This window comes from Hemicordylus capensis, chromosome 2, assembly GCF_027244095.1.
Source record: "Hemicordylus capensis ecotype Gifberg chromosome 2, rHemCap1.1.pri, whole genome shotgun sequence".
NCBI lineage: Eukaryota > Metazoa > Chordata > Lepidosauria > Squamata > Cordylidae > Hemicordylus > Hemicordylus capensis.
This window is the reverse complement of record NC_069658.1, coordinates 317,315,208-317,328,174: the sequence shown is the minus strand read 5'-3', so window position 1 is coordinate 317,328,174 and position 12,967 is coordinate 317,315,208. Positions and strand designations below refer to the sequence as shown.

At 42.5% G+C, this 12,967-nt stretch overlaps 1 protein-coding gene across 4 annotated transcripts in view; it reads left to right on the top strand.

The window, feature by feature from the left end:
- Positions 1 to 12,967, top strand: part of IARS1 (isoleucyl-tRNA synthetase 1) — a 155,006-nt gene that overhangs the window by 127,152 nt on the left and 14,887 nt on the right. For all 4 annotated transcript variants that reach the window (XM_053297888.1, XM_053297887.1, XM_053297889.1 and 1 more), the window contains 3 exons: positions 3,634 to 3,745; positions 6,311 to 6,436; positions 12,691 to 12,831. In XM_053297888.1, coding sequence (XP_053153863.1) covers positions 3,634 to 3,745; positions 6,311 to 6,436; positions 12,691 to 12,831 — 379 coding nt within the window. The remainder of the gene's footprint in view (positions 1 to 3,633; positions 3,746 to 6,310; positions 6,437 to 12,690; positions 12,832 to 12,967) is intronic.

The window sequence follows — 12,967 nt, the reverse complement described above, 5'->3', positions numbered from 1 at the left end:
CAGGCACATTCCTCCCCAGCACCTTAGGGTGACAGTCACCATGGTTGATCTGATTTTGAGTCCAACAAAGAGAAAATCGACCCCAACCCATCAGGTGATGTGTCAATGCCTTCACATGCATCCCCTACAAAGGAAATGAAGGCTTATCATGTCCAACTCAAGGAGATGGCTGCAGCACTGGGTCTTGATTTAAAATAACAGTTATCCACAATTGATGATCTAGTATACAATTTTCTGGTGAAGTCCTAGTCTGCACAACCAGTTGCCTTGCTTCTCTTACTGGTAACTTCCAAGGTAGCTCAATGCGCTTGGGAAGAGTCCCATATACTTCCACTCCAACCTCTAAAAGACTAGAAGGTCTATATAGAGTGCAGGAGTAGGATAACACTTACCTGCTGAAACATCCTGTACCAAACTCCCTCGTAATAGACTGCACTACTTCTTCAAGGTCAGGTAGGCGTCACACGACTCCTTCAGATAAAGAGGGAAGGAAGTTAGATGTGCTAGCCAGAAAGATGTATTCAACAGCATGCTTATTGGAAAAATAGCTAATTACTCAGCCTGCATGGCAAAGTACAATTATTGCCTGTGGAATAGGATTTGGATTCCCTCTCACCAGAAGAGTTCAAGGCTTGCTTTAAGAAGACATTACAAAAGTCTGCAGACTTGATGCATCAGCAATTGAGTACCGCAAAACACTTGGCACTTTGCACTTCTTTATGGAGTGGACAGTGGCCTCTTTGATGCCGTAATGGTATCCAACAAATGCCACGCTGTACCCATGAGCCAGCATTTCCAGCAGCTCGGCATTCTCATTCAAGAGCAACACCTTGTGAGACTTTTTGCGACCTCAGCAGAACTCTCTAGTGTGCACATGGTCATTTTGACTGTGGAGGAAGAAAAAAAATGTACAGTACATGTACAGCATACCATTTTTTAACCTTTACCTTTTCTTTTTAATCTAATAATAATTCCCTGTTGCTGAAGTATGCTACTCTTCATTTTGGGTCTGCTATAGTTGCACGCCTTTGGAGACCTAGGACTGCCCAGCTTTTCTAGGAAGGCTTTTGTCTCTTTACTCCCTCCCCCTCAAGGAATCTTATGTGAGAAAGGTGGTTTGTCCCACTTATGGGAAATAATGTGGATGGTGGTAGCCTACTTTGAATCCGTTATTGTCAAGGATTCACCCCAGTGAACTTCCCCCTCTCCCACTGGCAGGAGCTTTGACACACCCACATCTATTTCTCCATGTCAGAGTAATCAGGAAAAGGCCCTAAATGCCTGCCTGGAGGCGGTTTGGGCTAGATGAGGGATAACCAACCGAGACCGAATCCAAATAAGACAGAGGTACTTAGTGTGTGGGGTCCGAACCCAGGAGGCAATTTTGATCTGCCAGTTCTGGATGGGGTTACACTCCCCAGGAGGAACAGATACGCAGTCCGGGAGTGTTCCTGGATCTAAACGTCTCTGTCTCAGGTTGTGGCAGTGGCCAGAGGCACCAGCTGTATCAATTGCTCAAGATAAATGACCTCATCTCTGTTAAACATATGCTGGTAATCTCCAGATTTGACTACTGCAATGCAGTACATGGGGAGTCTAGAATCTGTTAAAAGAACTATACTGGCTACCAATATGTTTCCAGGCAAAATATGAGGTGCTAGTTGTAACTTATAAAGTCTAAATAGTTTAGGCCCAGGAAAACATCAGCTTCACTATGAGCCCCATCATCCATTGAGATCGTCCAGAGAGCTCTGTCTGCAGTTGCCACCAGCTCGTCAGTTGTTGCTCCAAGACTTCCCTGCTGAAATAGAAGCCTTCTCATCTCTGACAGCTTTTTAAAAAAACCTTTAAGGATGCATTTATTCACCCAATTTTTCTAATTAGAATTGTGGTTAATTTTTGTTGTAAAATGCCCAGAGACACAAATTTGGGGCGGTACACAAATATTTATATATTTAATTCTCGTAGGCAGCATGCGTGCCCAGGATTTGGCGGCAGAACTTTCGCAACACGCTGCGAGAGTTCTGGCATTAATAATGATGGCCTGTCTGAGTGAGGAGGGAGAAGAGGGGGAAGAACGCGGCAGCGGCGGGTGGATGGAGGGGCGGTGGGAGAAAAAAGCAGCAGTGGATGGTGGGGGGGAGAGAAAAGTGGCGGCTGGAATGGGGAGGTGAAAAAACTGTTGATGACAGGTGGGCAGACGGGAGAAAGAAAAAAGCTGTGTGGGGAGCGGGGGCAAGGCGGCGGGCGGGCAGGATAAAGCAGGGACTGGCGGGTGGGCTTGAGGGGGGAGAAAGCAGGGGGGACTAGAGGCGCAGATGGTCTACACCTGGTTCAGCTAGTAATAAATAAAATTTGTATCTACATATTCAACAAATCATAATGATTTTAGATTCTGTATTTTAAAGGGTAGCTGCTAATCTTCAGCAAAATACTGCCTATTAAGATTAACTCCTGTTGATCTATTTAAAATTAATTGCTTACAGATTTAAATAATTGCTTCAGTTGCATGGACAGTCAGTCTGTTAAATGAGCCAGCGTGGTACAGTGGTTAGAGTGTTGGACTAGGACCGGGGAGACCCAAGTTCAAATCCCCATTCAGCCATAATACTTGCTGGGTGACTCTGGGACAGTCACTTCTCTCTCAGCCTAACCTACCTCACAGGGTTGTTGTGAGGAGAAGCTTTAGTACACCGCTCTGGGCTCCTTGGAGCAAGAGTGGGATATAAATATAAATAAATAAAATTAAATTAAAATTAAATTGTAAGATATTTGGATTTTATCAAATTGGATTTTAATAGTTTCCTTAATATGAACGATGTCATTTTCTGGGACTACAGAGGTTAATTGTTTAGCACAGACAATAGCTGATACCCTGACTAAATTACGCAATAGTATTACTCAGGAGTTACTATAAAGGACAACTAAATGTTGATAGGTCTTCTAGTAGATATAGTCAGGATGTCAATCACTGCATTCTGTAGTCATAGACAAAGGAATTCATTCTAAACCTTTTATGTTAAATATTTGTGTCAACCAGAAATTCACAGTTAAAAGAACAGAAGTAAACTAAGGTGGTTGGAACCTTCTAGGGGCTGTGGGGGCACAATGGGAGCTCCAATGCATTTTTTTTCTGTCCCCCTGCATGAGCAAATTGCACAAGAGCCTTTAGACCAGGCCTGCTCAACATAGGGCCCCCACCTGTTTTTGGACTACAACTCCCATAATCCCCAGCCACATTGGCCAATAGTCAAGGACTGATGGAATTGTAGGCCAACATCTGGAGGAGGGCCAAAGTTGAGCAGACCTGCTTTAGACTCCTGAGGATCAGCAATCTTGCAGGATCCTTCCAGAGTGCAGGCAGTGCTCCTGAGTCCAAAGGCTTTTGTGAAATTGCACTTGTGCAGGGGGAGTTGCGTGAGGGTTCCCATTAAGCCCCCACAGCCCCTAAAGTTCAAGCGCTGCATTAATCAGAATATAAGCCCTTGTTACTATGCAACTATTGTCATTATAAATTCCTGGCAGCATTGTAAGTTGTGATAACTTTTAAGGGAAATTGTTTAATTTGTGCATAATTGTGTTTCTTAAGAAAAATTTGAGAAAATGTGATTTGTTTTTTGTTTTTATTTTTAGCTGAAAGGATCAGAACTGGAAATTACTCTTGCCAGAGGTGCTTTACATCATCACATTGAGCCAGCATGTGCTTATGTCAATCTCAACATCTGTGTTAATGGTAAAGAGCAAGGTAGGAATGCATTATATTGCATTTTTTAGCCTACTTTCCTTAAGGAAAGTAAACTCATGAGATCACCCAGATTTGTGTGTGTGTCCTTATCAACTTGGCAGTGCCTGGACCGATTTGAATCAAATTTGGTACAGGGATACCTTAACGGTGTAGTCTGAAGGGATACCTTAATGATTTAGTTTGTGATGATGTCATACAGCCCAGTTCAAGATGGTGGACACAGAAATGTTTGATGTGCAAATGGGCTAACCTGTAAACCGCCCAGCTGACAAGGGCCAAATTTTGGTACACTTCTAGTGATACATAGGGACACCTCAGTGGGGCAATTTGTGGAGATGTCATCCACCCCCATTCATGATGGTGGACACATAAACATTTGAGACACAAGTGGGCTAACTTGTGAAGATGGTAATTATCAATTAAGATTATAGTGAATAGAAAGTAGGCAGATTAGTTCATACAAGAACTTCTTGTTTTTCTTCAGTGCAAAATGTTCATAAACAGCAGTAGATTTCAAATGTTAAATACAATAAATGGTTATAGCAGTTTCTGTATGTATCTTCATCTACTCACGGTAGTCCCTAAACAAACAAACAAAAAACCAAGAGGGTCTACAGTGAGTAGATACATATAAAAACAGCATAGGATATAGCCACTGAGGAAGACATATGGTTGAAACATGACTACCATTTTAAATGTTCTTATAGAGATTCATATGTGAGCTTAACTGGCACTCCACTTAAAAAGGATACTCCATTTCATATGAAGAAAAGAATTTTATGATAACTGGTAGAACAATGACTTGATATTTGACTTTTTAAACAAGTACTCCCATGAAGACTTTCTGGTTCCATGGTATACTTCAATTGGAAAATGTATTTATTTTATTTGGGAACAGGATTTTATTACATTGTGGGGATGTGGCTTGGTATTTTATGAAGAATTTCTCTTTTTGAAGCTTTACTTGAAGAGTTTCATTTGTTACTTGACTTGGGAAGGACATATTCATATGAATCTCTATTTTGCCTATTCAGGTTTATAAGTACTTTCATAGCAGTGTTTCAGTACTGTTAAATCTTCACATTATAGTTCATATATTAAGCTGTGTTGGGCATTTTAATTTTTTTGTGGGGGGTGTTCTTTGATTTGTTTTCTATTGGTGGAACCCTATAGCACTTTGTGTTACATCTCTGACACAAATATTTAACATGAACAGTTTGGAATGAATTAAATTACTTTATAGGTATAGGAAGCTACCATATACTTAGTCAGATCATTGATATTGTCTACACAGACTCAGTGGTTTCTCCAATGTTACATGCAGCAGTGTGTCTCAGCTCTATCTGTAGATGCCAGGGAGGGAACTTTGAAACTTCTGCATGCAAGCATGCAGGTGCTCTTCCCAAAGTGGCCCCATCCCCTAAGGGGAATGTGTTACAATGCTCACATGTAGTCTCCCATTCAAATGCAAACCAGGGTGGACCTTTGGAAAAGATTCTGACATTCTCCATGTGAGATGCCAGGCAGTACTTCATTGTGGTAGCAATAACTTTCCTTACAACTAGTAAAACTGCTAACTACCATTGGTGCACTCACAATATAACCATGGCTACAGAAAATAGTCTTTGTGATCCCCCACATGGTTCATTAGAGGTACTATATGTGACCAATTTAAGTGTGCTAGATGATAGTGAAGTGGCACTTTCGTCTGCATTCAATCCAAAGCTTGCCTGCAAGGTTTGGAAAAATACAGTTAAAATTGGAAGAGGGTTGCTATAATTAAGAACGATCTGGAAAATCTTAATCATTTGTTGACTATTTTGTATATTTACTGAAACGGCATTCCTTAACCAGTACTGAAACAATCATTAAGTACATCATTGATCTTGCCATTCACTGCAGGATGTGTAGCGGCCAACGTTCTTTACCAAATCCAGCTTCATAAATAATAGGTCTGACTCACTGAGGCCTTTTAAACATAATGCCTAAGCTGATAGTTATTTTGAAAGTTATGGGCAGGATCCAAAAAACTACTTAGACTCACCCAAGGGTTTTAGTATGCCCATTGGGATTTTTCCTTTGAACAGTTTACAACCATGCTATATTCCAAGCTGCCTTGAAAATCTCCCTCAGTTTCTCAAGTGGCTGCATGGGGAAGCTGCAGGTTTTGTTTTTGTTTAAGTCAGCCTAAAGTCTCATTTGGCTCATGGATCTTGGCCCATCATCTAAAGATAAAATTAAATTTGAGAGCGACTTCAGCTTCAGGAACATCTTTATCATTTAGATTAATCTAATCATTTGGATCTAAAACATCTATAGTGCCATCTTAATCATTTGGATCTAAAACATCTGTAGTACTGCTATGACGCATAAAACTTATGGCGCTTTTCTTCTCAGCTTGAAGTAACTGAGATGAATATATAATATTTGACTACTGCCTGGGTGAAAGGTGGTGTATGGTTTTAAGTAGCTCATACTGTGATTTCAGAGTACAGGTGTAACAGTTTTTCATTACTTATTAGTAAAACCCTGTGTTTCAGAATTACTGCTTTTTTTCCTCCCCAGATGGTATGGTGTTACTAGAAAATCCCAAGGGTGATAATAAATTGGACTTCACCAAACTCATCAATGCCATCTCATGCATTTTTGGGCTTAAAAATTCAAAGTTAGTTGTTTTCAATGGAAAAACAGGTGGGTATTTCTTGAGAGCAAAAATGAAACACTTACTAAAGATATGCATATAAATTTATGTGCACAAAAATATGTGTGTTCAGGGAAAATGATTATTAGTGTGGCTTACAGAATGGGTGAGTTTAAAAAAAAGGAAAAATCTCCTTGGAAGTATGCCTAGTTTTGGTTCTGTTTTTTACTGACTTTGTGACAAGAAGTTTATACACAGCTGAAACTTGGTTATAAACATCTCTAAATTGTGTTAAAAGATCCTGCTGTATGCTGCTTCTCTTGTAAATTTGATCTGTTTCAAACAGAATGCTCAGGAGAGTACCCCTGGACTCCTTATTTGGCTGCACAAACCCTGATGAACAAGTTGTGATTTCATTTCTAATTCTGGTAGAATCAAAATGTATGCTGTTTTGCGAATTAAAGCTGTCCTAAGGACACTTCTTCATGGTTGTCATTTTGAAATGTTATGTCAAATGGAGGTTTGAAAATCTCCAGCCTTGTATCTTATGAACAATTTTATTTTAAACAAAAAACACTCTTAGGTTTTAACGTAGAGATGCGGGGGGGGGGGGAATCCCCAAGGCAGATTATGCCTTCAGTACTACGCAGAAGCAGTGCAACTTACCAGCAACTACACAGTTTTTGATATGACAAAAACTAATACATCGATTAGTAAATAAATAAAATGTTTTTGTATCATGTTATACAAAGCATCTAACTTACTTTAGAATCTTAAAGCAGTACTGGGGAACATATACAACCCACCCCTGCAGGGGTGATGGACCAATTAGGATGGTCCACCCAGAAAGGCTGCTGTGCCCAGTAGGTTTCCAAAAGGCCTTGGAAGGTTTTGAAGTTGGTGCAGCCAATGATTTTGTCAATGCCCTGGTGGGAACCTGGCTATTACCAGGTTCCCACCAGGGCAGTAGACATGATTGCTCCTAAGCGTCCCTCCCTCCCTACTTCAAAAATGGCCTCTTGGTATATGAGAAGCTGCGAGGGCTGAAGCAGCTGGGTAGGTGACTGGAAAACAAGTGGAGGAGAAGTTGGCTATAATCTGACAGGATCCAGCACTGTACCCATTTGAAGGTTTATGCAGTAGCAGTGCGTGCAGCAAAAACGGGATTTTGGTCAGCACGCATTGTTTTTGCGGGTTTATGTTCAGCTGAGCTATCCTTGGTTGTGAGAAGTTTAATTTCTGCTCCCTTGCTTCAAGTCAGTTCCCAGAAACATTCTGCTGTGACGCTTTTAATGGGTTCTTTGCGGACAAAATCTCCTGTATTCGGGCTGACTTGGGCTCCACTATTTGTGCAGGGTCTATGAAGGAGGTGTCCAGTGATCCCTCTTGCAATATTAGGTTGGAGCAGTTTCAATTTGTGACTCCTGAGGATGTGGATAAACTGATTGGGGCGGAGCAGCCTAACACTTGTTCTCTGGATCCTTGCTCGATTTGGCTGCTTCTGTCTAGCAGGGAGATTGTTGGAGGTGGCCTAGTTAATATCATAAATGCATCGCTAAAGGGGGGGAGGGTGCCTCCTTGTTTGAAGGAGGCAGTGGTTAGACCGCTTCTTAAGAAACCTTCCTTGGACCCCTTAGTGATGGATAATTATAGATCAATTTCCAATCTCCCTTGGTTGGACAAGGTGATTGAGAGGGTGGTGGCTGTTTTGGAGGAAACTGATTACCTAGATCCATTTCAAACTGGCTTTAGAGTTGGCTAGGAGGTTAAGACGGCCTTGGTCCACCTATTGGATGACATTGGATGATATTTTCCAAGGAATGTGACTCTGCTGGTTCTTCTGGATCTCTCAGCGGCATTCGATACCATCTACCATGATATCCTTCTGGATCGCCTGGGGGAGTTGGGGATAGGGGGCACTGCCTTGCAGTGGTTCCGCTCCTGTTTCTCGGGTAGATTTCAGATGGTGGAGTTTGGTGACAGCTGCTCCTCAAAACGGGAGCTGTTATATTGATTTCCTCAGAGCTCCATTCTGTCACCAATGCTTTTTAATATCTACATGAAACTGCTGGGTGAGGTCATCAGGAGATTTGGTGCTGGGTGTTATCAGTATGCTGATGACACCCAGATCTACATCTCATTTTCATCTGCGTCATCAGGAAATGGTGTTCATTCCCTAAATGCCTGCCTACAGGCAGTAATGGACTGGATGAGGGATAACGTAATTGAAGCTGAATCCAAGCAAAACGGAAGTGCTCATTGTAGGGGTTCAGAATCTGAGGGAAGAATTAGATCTTCCTGTGCTAGATGAGGGTTACACTCCTCCGGAAGGAACAGGTGTGGAGCTTGGGAGTACTCCTGGACCCAGGCCTCACCCTGGTATCTCAGGTGGATGCTATGGCCAGGAGTGCTTTCTGTCGGCTCCGGCTGATTCAACAGCTGCATCCATTTCATGAAGAGGATGACCTCAAAACAGTGGTGCATCAGCTGATAACCTCCTAGCTTGACTTTTGCAATGGCTTTACGTGGGCTGCCTTTGTATTTAGTTCAGAAACTTCAGTTTGTTCAAAATGCGGCATCCAGATTGGTCTCTGGGGCAACCCGGAGAGACCATATTATGCCTGCCCTGAAACAGTTACACTGGTTGCTGATGTTTCTGGGCAAAATACAAAGTGCTGGTTATTACCTTTAAAGCCCTGAACTGCTTACGTCCAGGTTACCTTAGAGAGCGCCTTCTTCTGCATGATCCTCACCGCACATTAAGGTCATTTGAAGAGGTCCATCTCCAGCCATCATCGGTGCGTCTGGTGGCGACTCAGAGGTGGGCCTTCTCTGTAGCTGCTCCTGGGCTGTGGAATGCACTCCCTGCAAAAATCCGTAATCTGAACATATTATTGTTTGGCCTAGCATTCCAGGATTTTTAAATTGTTGTAAATGTTCTTAATTTGTTGAAATCTTGTTTTCCAGGGGTTTTAAACTGTTTTGCATGTTTTATAATTTCTGCATGGTGTTTTATAATTTCTGTTTTTAACTGTTGATTGATTTTAATTGTTTTGTTTTAATGTAAACTGCCCTGCGTCATTTTTGGAAGGGTGGTATAGAAATCGAATATATAAATAAATAAATATAGACTGCATATAGTTCTAAGGATGTTTTAGGAGTCCCCTGTTGCTAGCATACAGCTTTAAACCTTAGAAATATGTTTCCTGAGAAGTGTGAGCATATAATGGCAAACATTTCGAGTTGCTGACTTCATGACTGACACAGCATCAGTGCAATAGGAGAAGTACCAGTGGAGCACCGGTGCCTTGGAAGCAAAAGTGCACCTAGGCAATCTTGGAGCCTGAACCTAAAGGCCTTTGGAGGCCCCCCTCCCCTGCAAATGAAGCATCATCGTGCTCTGCCAGGTGACAGCATCACCCCAAAAGACTAAAGAGGATTAGGGGCCCTCCAGGGGATGTGGAGGCCCTGGACTTTGGCCCCTAAGTCCAGGAATAAGAGCTCCTCTTCTTGGAAGAGTTCTAGACTAACACTATACTGATGCCAGCTTGTGGAAGGAATTTCAGCAAACCCACCTTCCCTCAGAAGTGGCCTGAATAGTCTGTCACCTGAGACTATTTCTTGAGGGTTTTGCAACTCACAGGAACATATTTTTGGTTGTCACAGAGCACTTCTTGGGGAAAGGGAAGTTGTGAAATTTGCTGCTGCCTCCACTGAGCCAGCAGAGGAACTGAAATTGTTAAAACTTTTCAACAGCACCAGTGTTTTGTTAGCATGTTAGCACCAGTGTTTGTTAGCAAGAGCCAGTGTGGTGTAGTGGTTAGAGTGCTGGACTAGGACCGGGGAGACCCGAGTTCAAATCCCCATTCAGCTATGATACTAGCTGGGTGACTCTGGGCCAGTCACTTCTCTCTCAGCCTAGCCTACTTCACAGGGTTGTTGTGAGGAGAAACTCGAGTATATAGTACACCGCTCTGGGCTCCTTGGAGGAAGAGCAGGATATAAATGTAATAATACTATTATAATAATAATGTCAGCCATTGTGTTCATACCAAAAGAGCTGCTTACCCTTTTACAAAGTGTTGCATATACATTAAAATTTGTTCTTGATTAATAGTTGTTGAAGTATCATAGGAGTTCTGTAACGTTTTATAATGCTTACTTGCAATTTCCCTGTGTGCATGAATGAGCATGTTTGGTAGCTTTTGTTATGGTCCTTGGAGCCTTAGGGGTGGGAAACATTAGTAGCTTAATAGCCAAAGTGTGTGAATGGGGGGTGGGGGGAACCCATTGCTCCCATCTGGGGGATGAGGCTGTATTTTGTGCATGTTTGTTTCACAGAGAGTTGCTACACACCCTCACTTACTCTGGCCCTCATACCTAGTATTGAAGTAGTGGATTCGGCAGTGTCCCGTTGTGAGCCCTTCCACAGCTCCAATTGGTGCAGCTTCAGCACCAATTTTCTTCAGAATGGACTTTTTGCTAGTAACATTGACAGCCCAATCTAGTTAGCTATGTGAGGATTTGTGACACCACCACTGAGGGCAAACAAATCTTATTCCAAGCTAGGGCTTGCCTAGTTGTATTTGGTTAGTGTGACAAAGATCTAATATGCTATGCAAATACCTACTGGTATGGAATGTTGGCTGTCTAGCTTTGCTTTATGCTACTATTCATCTCATACTGCACGGGAGGAGGCAATGGAAGCTTCCTGAATTCCCTCCTGCATTCTACCAAAGAAAACCACAGGGCTCTCTGGACACCAGGAGTCGGAACCGACTTGACGGCACACTTTACCTTTTACTGTTCCAATCATGGAAGAGAAACCTACATATACGAGCTGATCCGGCACAGAGCATCTGCACTCCTAGTTTGCCGCTTATGATTTCTCCACCCACCCCTTCTTTTTTTGCCTGCCTGCCACCAAGTTTGGAGAGATCCTTTCTGAGTTCCTCACAATCTGTTTGGGATTTCACTACCCTAAATAGTTGGTGTCAATAGTTTGTTGTTTGTTTCACTTGTTTCAGTTTATAGGCTGCCTTCTAGAAATTCAGTCTCCCATTCTGTTCTAAATTCCATTTTCCCCTGGTCAGCTTTCCAGTGTTTAAAGCTTAATCTCCATTGAATCCTACCTTCCATGAATATAATGAAGCAATAAAGCATCTCTCCCCCCCCCCCCCCCGACCCCCATCTGAAAAGAGTAGGAATCTTGACTGTGTTTGTTCCCCCTCCCCCCCCCTGCTTTCCTCAGAGTGACTCAGTTCACTGACGGCCCATTATTAAGTCTCTGGGGCAGCATGGGCTGCAGCTTTCCTTGTGGCTTCATACAGTGTCAGTCTGGTTAATATCTAGATGTAAGAAACCATGCGGTCTGAGTAGATGACTTGCTTACTTCCCATACTGATACAGGAGGACCTTGATATTTGTGGAGGTTCCATTCCGTGCTCTAACCGCAGATATGGAAACTGCGAATATTGAGTCATTGGGGCTATGGGATGGGGGAGGGGGTTAGATTCTCGGTCATTGGAGAAATCATCCCAAATCGGCCAAATTCAGGGGAAATGTGCAGGGAAGCTGCCTCCCATGCTTGGCTGGTCCCCTTGATTTGAATTGTGCCCCTAAATGGCAGAAAATAGGCCGAAAATCATGGTTTTTAGAAAAACTTTTTTTTATCAGAGCCATTTTGAGGCTACACAAAGTAGCAGTCGGAAATGACCTCTGAGGTAATTCCTGGCCATCCCCGACATGCGGATATGTGGAATTATAACCCCTTATTTTCTAGTCTCTCCCCCCCCCCCCCCGTGTATACCAAGGTCAAGTGTTAATTATCCGACCACAGATATGTGAATCTGCAGGTGCAGAGTCTGCGGATATCATGGTTCTACTGTACTGCTTGTCCACAGTAAGGGACAAGAGTAGATGGGAGGAAACCATGGGAAAGCTGCACAATCTTGCTACCTGGTAATATAAGAATGAACCTGGAGATTGCACTCTAGGAGGGCCAGGGCCTGATGGCAATTCAGTTCAAGAAAGCCAACAGAGAGGGCTTTTAAAAAATCTTCCTGTTGTCTACCATGTGCGTTAAACTAGAAAAGCTGACTTGCACAGCAAATTAATATTGTGAGATACTACAATGCAAGTCCTCATGGCATACATTTCCAGCAAGATGATATTACCCAAGAACGACATCTAAAAAAAGGAAAACATGTCTAATATAGGCAATGGTTTGTTGTAGCTAGACCACTGGGAAGAGGCTGCATGTTTGCCTGTAACAGCTTGACTTGCCTCATCTTTTTTTTTTCAGAATTGAAAAGCCAAACTGACTTGCTAAGTCTCAGTGGAAACACACTTCATGTTACTTCAGGATCAGCTCCAGCTTCGAACGGCCCTGATGGCTTGCTCTGTCAGTATATCAATTTGCAGTTAGTGAATGCAAAACCACAAGGTACTTCATGCTGGATACCAATTGAATACATTAATCAAATTACTGAAATAATTTGCTGGATATTTCTATCCTTGTTTGAAACCTGGGGAAGTGTTTCATGGTTCCAGGTGCTATGTTTTATGTATGATCTGCCATC